The 19,584-nt window shown below is 44.8% G+C and overlaps 1 protein-coding gene across 7 annotated transcripts in view; it reads left to right on the top strand.

Moving 5' to 3' along the window:
• The window catches only part of KMT2A (lysine methyltransferase 2A), a 48,657-nt gene that overhangs the window by 1,949 nt on the left and 27,124 nt on the right, over window positions 1–19,584 (top strand). For 6 of the 7 annotated variants that reach the window (XR_003924670.2, XM_030022872.2, XM_030022871.2 and 3 more), the window contains exons 2-7: window positions 10,433–10,502; window positions 11,776–14,444; window positions 15,748–15,925; window positions 16,327–16,561; window positions 17,893–17,957; window positions 18,763–19,134. Coding sequence is in view for 6 of the 7 variants with exons in the window: in XM_030022872.2 (XP_029878732.2) it covers window positions 10,433–10,502; window positions 11,776–14,444; window positions 15,748–15,925; window positions 16,327–16,561; window positions 17,893–17,957; window positions 18,763–19,134 (3,589 nt within the window). In the remaining variant the exon portion in view is untranslated. Of the gene's footprint in view, window positions 1–10,432; window positions 10,503–11,076; window positions 11,098–11,775; window positions 14,445–15,747; window positions 15,926–16,326; window positions 16,562–17,892; window positions 17,958–18,762; window positions 19,135–19,584 lie in introns of those variants that run through there. The other variant, XM_041125483.1, reaches the window with a different exon arrangement.

Genomic DNA, 19,584 nt, shown 5'->3' with positions numbered 1-19,584 from the left:
TCCAGCTCTAGCAGGCTGCGGTGCGGGGAGGAAGGGGGTCGCGTTTGCACGCGCAGAGCTGATTGTGGAAACACTTTCAAGCTCACCAGTACAGCGCTTTGGGTTTTAACTTGGACAGCCCACCGGCATCCCTTTTACTTAATACCTGTATCTTAAAGGCTCTGGTTTAGGAGACTTGCACATTTTTCTGTTTGCAATAGACTAGGTTCAATGGAATTTACCGGGTCTACTTGAAAGAAGTTAATGTCTCACAAGCGCTACTTCAGTGGCAGAAATGACTGAAATCTGGCTAACCAACCTGACCGCAGAGTTAACAACTCGGGAGGTTTTTATGCGGGGGGGGAGGCGAGTTGCTATGTTTCTTTTCTTTTTTTCTTTTTTTCAGAGTTGATACAGGGTTGATTTTCTGGGGGTTTTTTTGTTTTGGTTTTTTTTTAATTCCAATTGTCTTAAAGTATGGTTTTGCATCTCAAAAAAACCTCTAAAACATCTTTGGAAGATCTCTGTGAGTTTGGCCTTTAGGGCATCTTTGCTTTAAAATAAAATAGGTTGAATATGTTCTTGGTGCTAGCAGCTGATGAAGACAGGGTCTCTTGGTTCTTAAGCATTTTACTTATTGCGTCGCTCTTCTATTTAGCTACTAAAAACTTTTGTCTAATAACATTATGTACAGTGGAAAGTAATGATAAAAGATCTTTGTGGCTTGGTGTCTGTAGGTTGACCTTCACCTGACCACTCACAAGCAGGGAAGGGGTAGACCCCGGACGCTTTCCCTCACTCTAAATTTGCAGCATGTGCTAGTGTACTCAGAGAGGGGATACTCCCAGGTAGTCAGATTTAGGTGGCTCACCGAGTTGGTTTCTTTCCTTCGGTGATGCTCAAGAAACAAAGCGTGTTTGCATTGAAGGACCTAGTTCTCCTGACCGGTGACTTATTCTGCAGATGTTATAGTCATAGTGAAGATCACGCCAGCACTGCCCATCACCAGAAGCTGTAGGACAAGCTCTTCTCTCCTGCGGTGCGGTTTCTCTGCAGGTTGGGAGCGGAGGATGTGAAAAGAGCTCGAGCACATCTAGAAATCAGCGTGTGGTGGGTGCTGCCTGTGGTCTCTCTAGAGGAGAGGGCAGCTGTGTGTTGGTGCTGAAACGGTGAAGTTCTGGGGCCCGTGTGGTACCCTGCTTTGGCTGCTGTTCTTCTAGAAGGGGACTTCCAGAAGACCCCTGCTTACTAGGGCTCACCATGTCCTTTGAATAACTGCCTGGTGCTCACACCCTTCTCTTCCACAAGGTTGAGGGTCTTCCCTGAACCAAGCCAGTTACGATCTTCAGCTGAGTTGGCATTCTGCATCGGGAATAAGCTCCGAGATGTCGTTTTGAGTTCAGGAGCCCACAGCGATTAGGTGAAGAAGCTGTGTTAGCTTTTTATGTACGACTTCTGCTCTGCGTGCTTATTTTTTTGACCTCTTGGTGGCATGCTGCATTCTGGTGTTCACTTATGTAAGTACCTGTTGAAGTTGTGTGTTACCATCAAAATTTGGCGTAACAAAAAAGTAGCAGTCTAGAGCAAGTATTATGCTCCGGTCTTTCCCTTGTCTCCTTGGCCATTTTGTGGTACGTAGGAGACTTTATTTCTCACCTAAAAGGTACCTGAATGCTGGGGTGTCATCGCGTACTCCCCGGGTTTCTGGTCACTTTGTACAAATCCTTGACTTTTGCAGGAGCTCGGTGTTTCACTGAGTTATCTTGAAACCAGCTCGCTTTAAGGGAACAATGTTATGATACTTGGCTTTGGCACCGCCAGAGTTGGGGGGGGGGACTTTTTGCACAGTAAAGCTATAACTGGTTGAAAACGGTGGTATTTGTACTGCGTGTTATCCTTTCTGCTTGACCTGAATGGCACTTCAGTAATAAGGGAAATTTAGTTGTGTTTTCTTGATTCGTTACGTTGATGTTTGATGTGAAAGAAGCTTGCACGTAGTTGTTAAATATCTCTGTGCCTGTCAGTTCAGAGCTCCCTCCCTGTCCCCAACATTTAATTGAAACTTTGAGACATAGAAGTTGAGGGCGTGTTAGATGCACATTGACAGTTTACTCCATAAATTTGCATCAGCTTGAAAGTTGCAGAAACTTGAGATTTGAAATGGAACGCAGTGGTGATGATGGTGTCTTTAGTAGTGCTGCTGTAATTATACGTGGATCGTAATTTTTTACAAGGTAAATGTGAGAGTCCTGGATGTTCACCGATGGCTGGCTTGTTCTGAAATGGTACTAGATCCATGTGCTGGGAGGAAGGAGTGGTGTCCATACTGCCGCCACAGTCATGCATGAGCTGGAAGTACAGATAATTTCTTTCCTCCACGGGCATTAAAATTCTGTCCACCTCAAAATTTCCTCTCCTAGCATGATGTTGAATGGTCACCATAAAACTGCCTGGGTGTTTAACCTGTGAGGTAGAGGCGTAGAGCCCTGCCTGTTACTGGTAACGTGATTACTGCACATGCAGGGGGAGACAGCTGCTCATAGGTGTTGATGTAAAGCAAGAGACACGTGGTGAAGATGATACAGATCACGACCTGAGAGATGGAGGGCTCCTTCATGCTTTTTCTCCTTTCTGAGACTCAGGCGCTCCTTTGTCAGAAGTATGAAAATAAAAGTACATGTTTTAACCATCCTGGTGAGTTTTCCGTTTCGGCAATTCGGTCAGTGTTACACAGTACTCGAAACCCTCAGAGGAGCAGGTTTGTGAAGCTTTTTGGCGGAAAGGAATTTGGGGTTCCCCGTGAGAAGCTGTTTTCGATGGAAGGTACCGTCACTCGTCTCGCTGACAGCGGTGGTGGGTAGGGAAGGCAGTTTCAGAAGCAGCAGCAATGCGCGCTGACCAGCTTGCTCCTGGGCTTTTCAACGTTGTGCTGCCTTCGGCTGGAAAACTCACGGGACAGACTCCTGCAGCAGTGTTTCACTGTGTGCTTCTGTACTGTCATCAAAGTGCTGAACTACAGATTTTACTGTACCGCATTTGGAGCAAATGAGGGAAGAGACTGGGTCACTCTTTGAGTCAGTAGTTCACGTCTCAGCCTCTTTTAACTGGCTTCCGAGTGCGTCCCTGCCGAGGCTGCATCCTCCTGACCCGTTGAGTGCATGAGGAATGGTGCCGATGGCTTCCACCAACTAGTGGGGAACGGTATGTGCCAGCGCTTTTCTCCTGCAGACGTGTGCGGGGGAACACGCTTGCTGCAGGTGTTCCAGCTGTGGTGCCAAAGCTTGCTGCCCGCACCACTTTTAAGCAGCGAGAATTAAGTGGGAACAGGCGCTGCCTTACATGAAGTAAAACTGCAACAGGGAGGCGTTTTGTTCAGGTTTCAGTTGTATTTGGTTTCAGTGAACAGAAACACGGGTAACCTGTGTTCAGAGGGAGCCTTCCGGTAGAGGGACTTTGTTTTCTTGATTCAGGTCCTAAACCAGCAAAAGTTTGTCATTCCAGCAGAGGTTGTCTCCTCTTCTTGACCTGTGCTGTAGACTAGCTGAGGAAACTGTATCTGGCATTTATTGGAAGACGTCCTCGTCCCCTCCAATCTCTTACGAAGTCCGGGCTGTTTTGCAATGAAGTATTGGTAAAAGGCAAAGGGAGTCACCAATGCAATGCTGCGTCTCGCATCTCTCTCCGGCACTGGTGGCCGCTGTGGATGACTGGCAAAGAATTCTTGCAAACTACTCAAATGTAATGCTTCTCCGGCAATGAAATCCTTTTAGCCAGGTGGCTGCGCAACATAAGCCTCTGGGGTTTTGATGATCTTGTTTTTTACTGAGAGTGTATTGCAGTTCATTATGGTCAGTCCCCTCAGTTCAGTCTTGTGCACCAACAGCAAGTGAGTTCTCAGACCCTGAGGTAAAGGGATACCCCTAAACTGCCAGAGAGGGCTGAGCTGTTCTCCCCTGAGCCAGGCTATAAAGCATAGTTTGACTTTAACAGCACTTTCGTGCTTTGCTGGGTGGCGTACATTTCTTTAGGAGCGAAAGGTGAGTTTGCCACTGCTAAAGTTTTTTTTAATGCATCGATATGGCAACTTTAGAACATAGCTGTGTGTGCGCAGAAGCCTCTGAAGTTTTGCAACCTGCTGCTTTCATGCGTTGGGCAGCTTTGTTAGTTATGTCTACTTTTATTTACAGCAAGCTCTAGAATTCTTTCCTTTCCTCAGTCGTGCAAGTCCAGCTGAAGCATTGCTTTCTAAACATCCATTATGGAACCAGGAGAGAGAGAGAGAGAGAGAGAGAGAGAGAGAGAGAGAGATTTCGCTTGCCAGAAGTGGTGTGTTGCCAGTGGTCTCTTAGATGTGGTCCAGCAGGCTTTGGTCTTGCTTCTCTCTCACTGTGTGCAAGCTAAATCTTTCTAGGTAATAGTTTGGCTGACCCTCTTCCTCGGAGGTGGTATGGAAAGCTTGTTGCAACCAGAATGAGTCTGTTTCAGGTGCTCTAAAAAGCATCCCTCTTTGTTCAGAGTGGAAATTGTAAATCAGAATTTCTCATCCAGGATGGAACCGGGACTGTGGAAAGCGGGGACCAATTGTGTTTTGTTAGTGGGCTGCTGCTCTAAGTTAGTCTGTTCCGCTGCTCGCGGTTTGGCCAGACAGAGAGAGGCTGTCTGTATTGTTACCTCCTAACGCTGGGTATTCCCGTTTTCCTTCTAGCAAGCTGGCAAGACTGATCCGCACGCTCAGTAATGCTGTCGGAACAGGCGCTCTGCGCATGAGCCCCCTAAAGAGCAACTTGCTCTTCCTAATTCTAAAATCAGGTGTCGTCTGAGGGACTCTGGAAGCTGCAGTCCTAATCATGGTTGTATTGTCGTGGTTGATTGCAGAGGGTACAGCTGCAACGTAGTCACAGGGGTGTATCTTCTTGTTGTTCTTGTTTGGGGGTTGTGGTGTGGAGGTGACCCAGCCAATAGCTGTTCAGTGCTCTCAGGACACGCTGTGTCCATCGGTGCTGTTTCGAGGCGAAGCCCCAGCAGAGTCTGTGCGTCACTCCCATTCAGAGCTTTCATCTAATTAAAGAACGAAGGGACAAGTGGACCCTCAGCTGAGTCAGTACATAACAGTAACCCCAAGTGCTCTGCTGCTTCTTAGCGACATTGCATCGCAAGCAATCACTTGGGAAGCACCTTCCTGAACTCCCAGATGACTCCGCTCCTGACACGAGCGCAGAGTGCACCCGGCGTTTATCTCGGGGTTACTTATTGCCAACCTCCGAGGATGTTTACTCTGGTGAAAGAAGAGGAGTCTGTTAGGTATTGTGCCATAGTTACTAAGCAGGCTTCTGAATGAGCTTCTAAAAATAGCTTCTCTCCAAGAGGATGAGGTGCTGTATGATTGGGGCCAAAACCAAGATGGTGAACGGGAAGAGATGTAAAGCACTGTTCAGATGTCTCCCTTGTAAAATTAAATACACCTTTTCAGGAGCTTATTGGAACAGCTGCATTGCTGGTGTAGTGCTTCTGACAGCTTTGATGACAGTCCCCGCGCGATTTCATCGATCCGTAGTGGTACGGGTTATACTATTATTTCTCAGAGAGTGATCGGAACATCAGTTAGTACCTTCAGGATAAATTCTCATTTGAAGGCGGATTTTCCTCCAAGATCGTTCGTCAGAAATTCTCTGAAAAGTAATGTTGCTCAAGAATGTTGTAATAGAGATTTGCTTGTGACTTTTCTGCTCTTGTAGTAGCTGGGTTACTTCAGGAAAAGCCTTTCTTCATCTGCTCACAACTTTGAGGTTTCAACCAGCTGAGGTAGCGTAGTGTTTGAGTGGGAGATGTACATGGAAGCTCTGCTGCCCATGGAGAGATTGCCCCTTGCCTGCTTAGAGAGGCTTCATGTCTTGCACGTGAGGCAAGCGTTCCCTCATCCTTTTATTTATAATCCTGAGTGACCTTTTCTGTGTTGCATTATTCTTTCTCAGGTAAACGAGGTCACTTTCAAAACCATTATGGTTTTTAATCACTCTCCATCTGTCATGCTTTACAGTCACTTCTGAAAAACTGGAGGGAAGTTGTTCCTGCTTAAATTGCCTCAAAACTGCATTTTGATGTATGGAGGCTGACTGGATGGTTTAGCCTGGCAAATGCGTGCTTGGTGCTTAGTGGCCTTCTCGATCTTCTCTGATAAGTTACAGGGCTGCCTTCTCAGATGGTGAGAACGACCGTTTTGAGGTCACTGATGCACTCACAAATGTCACCAAACAAACACAAATGATGTGTTGGCCATGCTATTTGTAGTTGTAAATGAGGCCAGAGTGATCATTTTATGGAGAGAGCCTTTTTACAGTAGACACTTCTGGTGACTGCTTGGTAGGAAATGAGAAAAAATTATAATTCCCAGGATATCGGGCCAGAGCCAGAATTAATGTGTCCCATTGGAAGAACAAGGTAATGGCGCTTGGTTTAAAAATAATGCAGGTTCCAGTTGTGGATTATGACAGGCGATTGTCAAAAATACAGAAGGTACTGATTTAGTAGCCGCAGATAAAATAATAAGGATTGTAGGACCCCGAGGAACAAAATGAAGAAAACATTTGTAGCAGCCACATGAACTTGGAGGCAGATGCAAGTCAAGACTGTTAGCTGTGTTTTGTTACTTGCTTCATGGTCCCAGCCCCCAAATATTTGTAGAGAAGGCGTATCTGTCAGAGTGGTTTGGTGATAGCTGGGGTGGGGCTAGGCATTTCGGTGTAGCAGGAATGGGGAATTCCTCCTGCAGAAATCATGCATTGTTTCCTCATCTCTCCAACCATCTTCACCATGTGCTTGTAAGGAAATCCTCATCCAGGCCAGGCAGTGGGAAGGCAGATGGGAACAAACTTCTTGGGGAAAGTAAAAGTCAAATACCTCTTTCTTTTCATAAAGAGTGCAAAAAGGTGGAGGGGTGGCTGGAGCGTTAGAAAGCCATGCTACGGGTTCTTGTGTGTCTTCAGGACCAGTGTTTTGTTCTGGGCAGAAGAGCAGTTAGTAGAAAATAGGCTTCTGTCATGGGACACTGGTGCCTTTGAACACCAAACTGTCAAGTCATAACTTTAAATGCATACTTGTTCTCTGTTCCTAAGGTCTAACTGCACACACTCAGCCCTGTTACAACTTTGTTGTTACATGGGAGGTTATTTTTATTTGCAACTGTGTGAGACTGCATTTAGTATTAGATGCATCTCTTTGTTACTGGACGTTTGCAGTCGTTGGCCAACAGCGGGCATTTCATGCGCATTTAAGTCAAGCGCTGGTAACTGATTGTAGTGTAAATCTATTTTAGATTACACTGAACTTACTTGCCTCTCTGGGCAGGGATGGTCTCTAATTCAATCTTGTAAGTAAGTCTTTGTGTCTGTTACTCTTCCTGAAAATAATTTGTTTGTCTATTTAGTGTTTGAAGTGGTCCATTGGAAATGTGACTAGTACATAGAGCCGAGTGCATTGGCAGGGCCTTAGTGAGGGCTTCGTGTTTGTCGGGCTGTGCTTCTCAGGCTGCAGCGTTATGGTTCGTTCTGGAGGTACAGCTGTGAGCTGCCCCTTGCTCAGAGCCATTCCCACGCAGCAAACGAATGAAGTGCTGGGGAGCTGTTTAATTAGGAGCTGGGAGACTTGGGAGTGAAATGTTTCATGGAAAGAAATCACTGCTATCTCTTTTTTTTCACCAAGCACGCTATAGGGTTTCCTGTAAGGGGCTGTATACATGCCTTAAGAGTCTTCTGCTTGTGGCAGTAAGTTCTGTTTCCTTGGGGGAGATGTGCTCAGACACACAAAAGTCAGCATTATTCAGCCTCTCTCTGTACCCAGCGTATGCTATAGGCCACGATTGTGTTTGAAAATGCTGCACGATCTCGATTTTTGGTAGGCTAACAAAGAAGAAATTGCGTGGGGTGAGCGGCTGTTCCCTTTACGTTTCTGAACCTAACTGTTCGTAGGTAGCTTGTTATTTTCCTGCTTGCATTCTCAGTGTTTAGACCGTTTCAGCCTGAATTTGTCTCTGTTAACAGCCTCTCCCTTTGTTGGTGCCGGGGACCCTTTTCCCCAGGCGCATGTGCCTGCGAAGGCAGTGCCTGCACAGCGGTGTTTACATCTTGCAGCGAGCCCACGTGCTCGGGGAGCGGCAGGCAGGCGTGACGGGGCCACTGATCCGCAGTGCTGGGAGCGGGCAGCCGGGCACTTCCGTAGCCTTTCTCACTCCACTTTTATTACTGTAGGATGAAAGTTGAGAAGTGGTAGCTTTTCCCTTTCAGGGAAAGGTCTCAGGGGCTTCTGCATGACGCAAGGCTTCTCGGGTAGAAATAACGTGTTTGGGCGTAATTTTATTTCTTTTACATCACTTTATCATTGCTTTTTCTGGTTTTCTTGGCATCACCACTGCAACTGCAAAGAGCAGATAGGCAGCAGGGATGTGAGGAAGGGCAGGACTGTCCCCTTCTCCAGCAGCGTGCGCTGATAATTGCTTACAGTGATTATGAACTGCAGCCTAAGTTTGTATGTATTGTGTTTGGCTCGGTAGACCATTATCTGTGTTGAAAACTTGAATGGCCTTCGCTTCAGAATATTTACTCTGTTTTAATTGTTCAACACTGAGGCTCATCAAACAGAAACCAAGTGGAAAATTTTGAGAAATAGTTTGTCTTAAGCCTTGCTGCTTTTTATCACATCATGACTTTCCTGTAGACGCAGGTACGGGTCTCGGTGCGCCTGGTTTAATTTCATTAAAACTAGATTAGCTGAGACTTTCTTCATGGTCTGTCCTGTAAATAGATGAATTAGAAATTTCACGTGGAAAGCGCAAGGCAGAAAAAAGGCAGTGTTTCGACAAGGTCTTTTATCCGGCCCAAGCTACATCAGGAAATGGTGTGATTTCTTTGTGCAGCTTACCTTCCTCTATTCACAGTGTTGCACCTTTGTACTTTCAGGATACCGTTCTTGTAGTGCTTGCTCTTTTCAAAGCTCTTTGTGGACTCAAGTAGTTACCGAAGCGGCATAGTTACTTTCTAGCATGCAGCCACACTGCACAGCAGTTCAAAGAAGCAAGACACAAGCGACATCTCCGTTTTCAAAGTTTGGGGGAAACTTAGGACTGGCAAACAGAAATACTTGAGGTGAAATCGGACTAGGAAAGATGGAACAACGTAAAACCAAAAATGTGTCGGAAATTTTGGTGGCAGACGAATAGGATTGACATTTTTGCATACTCCCTGAAAAAACTGTCTTAACGTGAACAGAGTGCCTTGAACATCATGCCTCTGTCAGAGGGAAAAGCTTTACAATGGAAGTCAGGTTTTCATCTCTCCTAAAGACAAAGTCTGAAGTGAATAAAAAAAAAAAAAAAACCAAACAATCAAAAAACAACCCAAACCAACAACAAAAACCACCTTTACTGTAAGCAAAAGTCAGTTTTTCAGAGAATTGTCCTTGATGTTTCATAATGTTACCTACACGGCTACTAATTTGATTGTTCTTTGAAATGTAACAATTAGTAAAGGTTGTGGTCCCCTAGCAAGAAATGCTTTTTTGGTGGTGACTTTGCTGGGAACCATGGGAGAGGAAACAAGCTTTGGTGCCTCTGAGAGAAAGCTTGTTCTGCCACCTTACTAGTTTGCAGTGTTTCTAGATATTTAGTGCTATGACAGGCTGTGGCTCGTGGAGTATATGAATGATGCCTGCGTCTTAGGGATGACTCTGTCTTCCCATCACTAGCTTTAGTCTACTTTTACTTGTTCCTTAGCCAGGCTTGGAGGTTGTTGCGTGACGGAGCTGTTGGGATGGGTTTCATCTGAAGGCATGCCGATCTCTGTTGGTCCAAAAAGGCCCTGAAATCATGTCTTTTCCTTCCAGAGGCCGTAAGCGTCACTGTTGGGCCTTGTGGGAGCAGGTGGCGAGACCTCCCTCAAGGAAGCTGTCGGAAAGGGACCAGAGTGAGCCTTGAGGTCTTGTTCGAGCTCCAGGATGCTCAGGCAGAATTACAGACCTCAGAGGCTTCTGCTCATCCAGAGAGGCTTTTGCATGAGTTTGGAGGAAGTTAGTCTACATTTGTACTAGAAAAATAAACACGGAAGCACTTCTTTTGCTGGAGTATGTCTTTAGGGTAGTTTGAATAATAGCTTCTAAGAGTAGACCTTTGTGGTTTGATATGAGCAGCAGATTTTATGCGTTCAGGGTTTGTTTCCATATATACTTGTCCTTTGTTTCCCCATAACTCTTTTTGATCGTTCCGCAGCTGTAAACTATAGCTGCTTTATATGTATATGTAAAAGTTGTATTTCCTTTTTAGCAATTGTTTGCTAGAAGAATAAATGCCAGTATGTTACTTGGGGAGGGAAAATCCTCTAGAGCCCTTTCATGCTTTGATCATAGTGAAGTTCATTTTAATGTTAATACCCACGTCTTGAAATTTCCATCCACTTTCTCATTGCAGGATGAACAGTTTTTAGGTTTTGGTTCAGATGAAGAAGTCAAAGTACGAAGTCCCACCAGGTCCCCCACAGGTATGTTCAAGTCACAGCATTGGATGTTGACTTTGTATTCTGCTTTGTGATGGTTTTGCTGTGCCTCTCCTATTTGTTTGTTCCATCAAATCTCATCCACCATAAAAGCCACCCCAGTCTTTGGATTCAACTCAGTTAGTTTTGGACTCTTTACACCTGATCTGTTACGGATCAGGGAAACTTTGAGTAAAAGAGTTATGCTGATGAAACCAGCATTTGAAACCTCACGTTAGTGTTTTGGAGAGGCAGTCATTTTAATAGTAAGGATCTAAAACTGGTTGGAATATTTCAGTATCTTTCAATAGGCTCATTATCGCCTATAACTGGAACCTTCACTTTTTTGGAAACAAAACAAATATAGAACACTTGAGGATAAGCCGTAGCTAAGTTGTTGCATTCTCAACTTTCAAGATGTAGGATCAAGTCGTGATGGGACTGCCAGTGAATGAGTTCAGCTTTGATTTAGATTCTTGTTGATAAATGCTCTCACCACAGCTCTCTGCTCCTTCACCACAATGATCTACTCAGCTTGGCCTTGCCAGCAAATTCTGCTGTGGAGACCCTTGCTAATAGGGTGTTTCAAGCAAAGAATGAGGTGCATTGTCAGAGCTGTGTGAAGACCCAGAACTGGAATAGCTGGGTTTGGTGGGTATGCATTGAAATGCATTGGTAGAGGCGAGTAATCAAGTCTTGCACGTCTGCTTGACGATTCAAAGTGTAATGCCAAGTGCTAACTGTGTTTCAAAGCTAAAAACAGTTTCTGTAGTAAATTACCTTGTTTCAACCTCTCCCTGTATGTTGTTCTTGCCTTACTGACCTATCCCTTAGCAGTGTGGATGGATGGTACTAGAGAAGAAGGATTTCCCCCCGCCCCCCATCAAATAGCTGTGGTCTGCTTTAAAAAAAATACTAAAAATCTTTTAATGTGTTTGAAAGGTGGCATATGCCCTTAAGAATTACCATTCCCTCTCAACATTAGGTTGATAGTGGTTTTGTGCCATTGCATATATAGTTGTTGTGAAGAGGCAAGCTTGCGTTTTAAAAAAAAAATTATCTGCTTCATATTTTATATGGGAGAAGAGTTTTGTTGGGAAGGTACTGTTTACATGTATTGGTAAAACTTTATATTTATTTGTCAATTAACTGAAATGTCTTGGCAACTTGTATGGGCAGTGTGACTGATAATGAGTAAATACTTATGTGACCCGGGTAGTGCTGATCCAACACTCGGAGAAATTTAATGTGTGCTCTGCATTCTCTATTTCCCTCTCAGTTAAATCTAGTCCACGGAAACCTCGCGGGAGGCCCCGGAGCAGTTCTGACCGAAGCTCAGCTGTACTGTCAGACTCTTCATCAGTGTGTTCCCCCTCGAGCAAGTCTGAAACCACAGCCATGGAGAAAGTAAAGAAGAAGGAGTTGAAGAGTGGAGAAAAAAGACGAGGAAGACCTCCAGCGCTTACGAGCGTGAAGTTCAAATTGTCGCAAGTAAAGGATGCATCGGACATTCAGAAGGGCAGTAAAGAAGAAAAAGAGAGTCTGAAAAAAATCAAAAGGTCACCATCCACTACATTTCAGCAAGCAACTAAAATCAAGAAATTAAGAACCAGTAAGCTCTCCCCACTGAAATCTAAATTTAAGCCTGGGGCGAAACTTCAGATTGGGAGGAAGAGCGTTCAGATCGTGCGCAGGAGAGGTAGGCCACCATCCTCTGAGCGTTTAAAGACTTCCTCGACCTTAGTCATAAACTCACAGCTGGAGAAACCCCAAAGGATTCGCAAAGAAAAGGATGGCACGCCACCTCTTACGAAAGAAGAGAAGACTGCTGTCAGACAGAGTCCGCGCAGGATTAAGCCTGTTAGGATTATACCTTCCACCAAAAGGACAGACGCCGCAATTGCTAAGCAACTCTTGCAGAGGGCTAAAAAGGGAGCACAAAAAAAGATTGAGAAAGAAGCCGCCAAACTGCAGGGCAGGAAGGGGAGAACCCAGCTCAAAAATATCCGACAGTTCATCATGCCGGTTGTGAGTGCTATCTCTTCACGGATTATTAAAACACCCAAACGGTTCATTGAGGATGAAGACTATGATCCTCCTATTAAAATATCCAGACTAGAATCCACACCAAACAGCAGGTTCAGTGCTACATCTTGTGGCTCCAGTGAAAAGTCCAGCGCCGCTTCTCAGCATTCGTCTCAGATGTCTTCGGACTCCTCGCGGTCCAGTAGCCCCAGCGTGGATACGTCTACAGACTCCCAGGCTTCTGAGGAGATGCAGGCTCTTTCTGAGGAGCGAAGCAATACTCCAGAAGTTCATGCACCATTGCCTGTTTCTCAGTCCCCTGAAAATGATAACGGCGATAGGAGAAACAGAAGATTTTCGATAACAGAAAGAAGTTTTGGCCAGAGGACAGCTAAAAAGCTGTCGGCCTTACCAAGCGTGCCACAGCAGCAGTCCTCCTCCTCTCCTCCTCCCCCTTTGCTCACTCCCCCACCACCGCTGCAGCCTGCTTCCAGCATCTCGGACCATACCCCTTGGCTTATGCCGCCTACCATACCATTAGCCTCACCCTTTCTTCCTGCTTCTGCTGCGCCAATGCAAGAGAAACGTAAGTCGATACTGCGAGAGCCGACGTTTAGGTGGACCTCCCTGAAGCATTCCAGGTCAGAACCACAGTACTTCTCATCAGCAAAATATGCCAAAGAGGGTCTTATTCGCAAACCAATATTCGATAACTTTAGACCCCCACCGCTGACACCAGAGGACGTTGGCTTTGCTTCTGGCTTCTCAACGCCGGGTGCGACAGCTCCAGCACGTCTGTTTTCTCTTCACTCTGGAACAAGGTTTGATATGCACAAGAGAAGTCCTCTGCTGAGAGCTCCCAGATTCACACCAAGCGAGGCCCACTCTAGGATCTTTGAATCTGTAACTCTGCCCTCGTCAGTTGGTCGCACCACTACAGGGACCTCTGCAACGGGTGTCTCCTCTCGGAAGCGGAAGAGGAGAGTGTTTAGCCCCATCCGATCGGAACCCAGATCTCCTTCGCACTCCATGAGGACAAGAAGCGGGAGACTTAGTACCTCTGACCTGACAACTCTCACCCCACAGTCTTCTGTCTCTTCCTCATTAACTAGCATTTCTGTTAGTTCTCTTGCCACTAGTGCCTTAAATTCAACTTTTACTTTTCCTTCCCATTCCCTAACACAGTCTGGGGAATCAGCAGAAAGAAGCCAGAGACCGAGGAAGCAGACTAGCACTCCGGCAGAGCCTTTCTCATCTAGTAGCCCTACTCCTCTCTTCCCCTGGTTCACATCGAGTCCCCAGACAGAGAGAGGCAGAAACAAGGACAGGGCAGCAGAGGAACCCTCCAAAGATAAAGACGCTGATAAAAGCCTGGAGAAAGACAAGAGCAGAGAGAAAGACAGAGAGAGAGAAAAGGAGAACAAACGAGAGTCAAGGAAAGAGAAAAGGAGAAAAGGGTCAGAAATTCAGAGTAGCTCTGCTTTGTTTCCTGTAGGTAAAATGCCCAAAGAAAAAGTTGTCAGCGAAGACGTTGCAGCATCATCATCTGCCAAAAAAACTGCCGGGCGGAAGAAGGCTATAGCAGTAGATCCCGCGGCAGACGTTTCCACTGCTGCTCTGGTAGAGACGGCAGCCATCAAAACCAAAACGTCCAAGAAAGGTAGAGGGGGGTTAGACAAATCAGATCTGGACCTCAGCCCTGCTGTGCCGTCTTTGGAGAAGGAAAAAGCCCTGCGTCTTTCTGCTCCTTCGTCAAGCACTGTTAAACATTCCGCTTCCTCCATCAGCTCTATGTTGGCTCAAGCAGACAAACTGCCAATGACTGACAAGAGGGTGGCCAGTCTTCTGAAAAAGGCAAAAGCCCAGCTGTACAAGATTGAGAAGAGCAAGTCCCTCAAACAAGCAGATCAGCCAAAAGCACAGGTATTCCTTTTTCCGAATTTGGTTTTGTTTGGGGTTTTTTTGTAGAGTGCATCTTATTTTGAACTTGCGTTGAGAGTCACAAGTAGCTTTCATATCCTAAGCGTAAAGAATTAACATGCCAAGCTAAGCAGCTGTTAGTGCAACAGATGGCAAACGATCCAAAAAACGAGAAGCCCTGGGCAGAAGCTGAGGGGGAGAGGGAGCTGCTGTGTAGTCAGCTCAGGGTGGAGCTGTGTGCATTTTGAGAGATCAGTATGGCATAGCTGCTTATTGGGTTTCTCTGAATAAATCTAAGCAAAGTGATCATCTAGAGTAGTAGTACTCACTCTTAAAAGCACGGTTCCAGCAAACCGCAGTAGTCTGTCTCGGCCTCGATGTTTCTTGTAGGCCCTTCTTGAGCATAAAGCTGGCTTCTGAAGATAAAGTTGGTCTTGGTCTCTCTGTTTTTTTAACTTTACACAGTGATGGTCTGTCACTTATGGGCAGGAGTAAAATCCATTGGGATTTTGCATCTGATTGGGGGACTGCTTCCTACCGCTTTCCTCTCTTCCCTCTCCCCCACCCCAAAACCACCCTTTTCTGCAGTCTTCTTTAGCTGCCAGAAAGGTAGGTGAAATACACTTTCAGAGACTACTTCCTTTTTATTTGAACTTTTACTTTCCTTAATGGCACTAGTGTTGAAGGTCACTAGTGCATATTTTAAATAGAAAAGGCTGAAGCCTTTGTCTCTGAAATGAAGAAGTGCGTGCTTCTGTATGTCTGGCCTGGTTATAGAAGAAGCCCAGGCCCTCACAATTACCTGCTTGGAGGAGTTCTTTTAGTCAGAAATGTTTCAGAATTCTATGATGGAAACATGGAAAACTGCACTAAAATGCTACATGTCTTTTAGCCCCTCATCTTAAAGGCCAGCAGCTACAAAGCTATCAAATAGCTGGATTTACATCTGGCTTCTGCTGGATCAGTTAGCACTGAGTGTTAGTCTAATTCCAGTCACCTCTGATTTTTGTGATACTTATTTCTTGATAACACAGCTTCATGAGTAAGTTTGCTTTCCAGTAGCAGGGAGAAACTTAGCTTGTAATTCCGAATGAGTAAAACGTCTTGTTCATTTGAGTTTATCCTCTCAGGTAACCGAGGCTTAGAAGGCTGAGAGTCTTTATTTTTATCCCAATTCTTACAATGTGCAGGCTAAGATACAATTTAACTCTTATTAGGTTGTTTAGAAGTTTCCATTGCATGCTTCCCAGCCTCATTTTGGTATCTTTCTTAGGAATACTGTCTGTTCTCACGTTCTGAAATCTAGGGACAAGAGAGCGATTCGTCAGAAACGTCAGTCCGAGGACCACGAATAAAACATGTTTGCAGGAGAGCAGCTGTTGCACTGGGCCGCAAGCGAGCAGTGTTTCCTGATGACATGCCCACTCTGAGTGCCTTACCATGGGAAGAACGGGAGAAGATACTGTCTTCCATGGGGAATGATGGTGCGTTAAGATTTTTAATTTTCGTCTGTGGATTCATACAAAGTCAGCTTTTGTTGACTGCTTAAAATGAGGACTTCAAGTGATTAACAAGGGAAAGTATGTTAAACAGCTCTGGGCTCTCCGTTACAATGGCTCTCAAACAGGGTTAATCCTCTTAACCATTGGTAATTGTTATAAACACGTGTTCTGCACTAAACTTTTGTTCTGCTGAGGTGGGTGTGTGTGTACATATACATCTGTACATGTACATATGTGCGTATACATACACGCTTACATGCATGCGTATTGTGTGGCTCTGCAGATGAACTTATGCTTAATGGAATAAATCCCATTAGCAAATTAGATGTTCCTGAAACATTCTTTGACATCAGTGAATTCACATTAGAAATTTGTTTTGATAGATAAGTCATCGATAGCTGGCTCAGAAGAGGCTGAACCCCTTGCTCCACCTATCAAGCCAATTAAGCCGGTTACCAGAAACAAGGCACAGCAAGAACCTCCAGTGAAGAAGGGCCGACGCTCAAGGCGCTGTGGGCAGTGTTCTGGCTGTCAAGTTCCAGAGGACTGTGGTGTCTGTACTAACTGTCTAGACAAACCCAAGTTTGGTGGGCGCAATATAAAGAAGCAGTGCTGCAAGTAAGTGTGTGTCTGAGAAACTGTTCAGCTAATCCCTACACTGAGTGGGATAAGCACACCCACGCTTGGGGACAGGGAATGGCAGATTAACCCTGTAGCACAGGCTTTGAGTGAATTTGCCCTGGGTTGAGGCTGGATGGCGGCAGGGGATTGAAAACAGTTTAACTGAAAAGTCAAGATGGTGACTGAAGGTGTGCTTGTTACGAGCTCTTTCTCTGAAGAAAGTTCACTTCTGGTTTGTTCTCCCCTGTTTGACAAAACTGGCATAGCATTGAAAAGCATTTGGTATGAGACCAGTGGCTGTCATTAGGCAGTATGGGTTTTTGCAAGGAAGGCAATGTGTACATAAATATTGATCTGTTATTCTCCCAAATTGTGTTTATTAAGAGCTTGTGTTTTCAAGATGATGTTTATCTGGTGTATATATACTTCATATAACAAAGATGTCTCTGGATATGTTGTTAAGAAATACGGCTCTTCCTTGATTTTTCGTATCATTTTTTATACTTATCACTCAGCCTGAACCTTTTGCTTTTTTAAATTGCTGCATTAACTTGACTTCACCAGACTAGATAATCTGTCTGAAAAGACAGCAACTGAAGTTGAAAGGTACCAATAAAGACTGTTGTGGTATGAAAGCTATTTATAAAGCATAGCTGTGCGAATTGCTGTGTAGTGCTCATCTATGTGAAAACACTCTGCAGGCTACAATCTGTAAGTAGTCTTGCTCTTAGTAGCTTTGCCCAGGCCTTGGGCTAGGGATCAAAACCACAGGCCCTGCTACAAGAATGAAGGCAGAAACAAAGCCTAGCCCAGCTTACAGAGGACATCATATGCTAAACATAAGAAAAATAGGAAATCAAGTTGAACGCTTGAAAAAAGGCTTGGTCACCTAATCCGATACCACTCCAAAAGTAACTGCTTTTGTCTGAAATGGCCTCAGTTCGGACTACGTAAAACCTACAGTTGAGAGAGTTTGATGAGGTTTCTTAGAGCTCTTGGAAGTATGGTGATACTTCTCAAATCTAGGAAATGGAACTGATGGGGGATTTACCAGTGAAAGTGTTGTTACGTAAGCAGTTTTATTGACCTCAAAACTGTGTTGAGAGTGTAGAAAACCAAAAGGAAAGTACAGAGGAAAATAAGAAGTTTCTTTCACATGTCTCTGAAGAACAGAGGAGGGGGATGGGGAAAAAAAAAAGTTTGCTTGGAAAAAGGTAGTGGGTGTATTGATAATGGTTTTTTTCAATTTTTCATGTTGAATATTTGCACACTGCCCTCTTAATGTCTGCATATTTCTTCTCATTTCATGACATGTTCTTTCTTTGTAGAATGAGGAAATGTCAGAATCTACAATGGATGCCTTCAAAAGCATATCTCCAGAAGCAAGCTAAAGGTAGGCTAAAAGACTTGGCTTGAGTACAGCACAACAGAGAAATTTTCATCTCTTAGATTTTGCTCTTTGTGCTGTTGTTGTGGCTACACTAAGCTTATAAAGGGTTAGTCTGCAACCAAATGTTGAGAAGGAGCCTGACTGTTCTGCTGATGTCAGGTGAAAGTTGCAGGAGAGATGTGAGTGCAGGCAGCATATGTACTCCCTGACAGTGGCTGTCTCTTTCAGCACTGGACTTGTAGTTTTTCCTTCCTTTTGTAGGGAGCTGCTGATGATGGCTGGTTAGTCTCCCCTGTGTCCTTCAGGTGAAGCATTTCTCAGAAGTTTGCCTGCTCCTGAGTGACATGGGGACTGATGAGTCTGTTGGAGCCTCCTTGTCTCTGACATAAGGCTTAAATGAGCTGTCATATGTGTTTTGTTAAATCCCCACATTCTTGGTACTGGACCTCTGGAGGTCTGCATGTTAGTGTGACAACGGTCAGGCAGCTGCCTTGAACTCCCTGAACTTCGCCACACAGTCTGGTTCCTCCTTTGCACAGTTAAGCTCTGAATCAGCTTTACTACAGAAGGGTTTTGCTTACTGCTCTGTCAGAATAGAGGCCCAAGGTATTAGAACACGGATTGCAACATAAGCCAAGTGCATTAATTTTACCGACAAAATGCTTTATTATTTTTAGTACCCTTTTGTACGACAGAGTGACAAAATTTTGACATCAAAGTGTCTGTTTCCTTGTTTTAAAAAAGCAGCAAATCTTTTGAAGTCACACCATTTTGTCTGTGTTGCTTTATTGATGCTTCTTCTTCCTAGCTGCAAAAAAGAAAGAGAAGAAATCAAAGACAAATGAAAAGAAAGAAAGCCATTCTGGAAAGAACCAGTTGGACTCTGGACAAAAGCAAACTCCTCAGACTATCGTATCAAGAGAAGACAATGCTGTAAAGAAGAGTAGTGAGCCTGCTCGTAAGCCGGTTGAGGAAAAGCATGAGGATGGGAATTCCTCCGTTCCAGTGTCGGAGCCAAAACAGGTCCCTGCATCTGGTACCAGAAAGACTGGCAAGCAGACATCCCAGCCAGTACAGCTCCCTCCTTCTCAGCCACCAAGCTCAGGACCTTTGAAAAAAGAAGCACCTAAACTTGCCACTTCTGAGCCTAAGAAAAAGCAGACTCCCCAGCCAGAAATAGGTAAATGGGACCGTTTATCCTCAATATGTTTGAGTCACGTTAAGTAACAATACCGCTAAAAGCTGTTGGATTTTAAAACTGATGAATGCTTTATGATCCAGTGAAATCACAGCAGATTATTTTGGAAATTTTGCTTAGAACTGGCTTCATTTTTATTGAACTACACTGTATATTGGGGTGGGGAGAAAGATGGCCATTTTTATTGTGAGTTGTAGTCACGTAGTCTTGGCAGTCTTGAAGTATGTTTTCAGTATTGTTAAGTCTGTTGACTGTTCGGAGTCTGAATGTGAAACAAGGATGTAATCTTTTACTACAAAAACATAGTCTGCTATTGCACATAGTACAGAACAGCATGAACAGTGACTAACAAGGCCGCTCCGGGACTGCTGTGGCTTTGCACCCAGAACGGTTCAGATTTTTAGCAGAGCAAACTCTCCTGGTCACACCTTG

The sequence above is a fragment of the Aquila chrysaetos genome, chromosome 8, assembly GCF_900496995.4.
Source record: "Aquila chrysaetos chrysaetos chromosome 8, bAquChr1.4, whole genome shotgun sequence".
Taxonomy (NCBI): Eukaryota; Metazoa; Chordata; class Aves; order Accipitriformes; family Accipitridae; genus Aquila; species Aquila chrysaetos.
The sequence above is the reverse complement of the archived record's forward strand: the minus strand, read 5'-3'. Positions and strand labels throughout refer to the sequence as shown.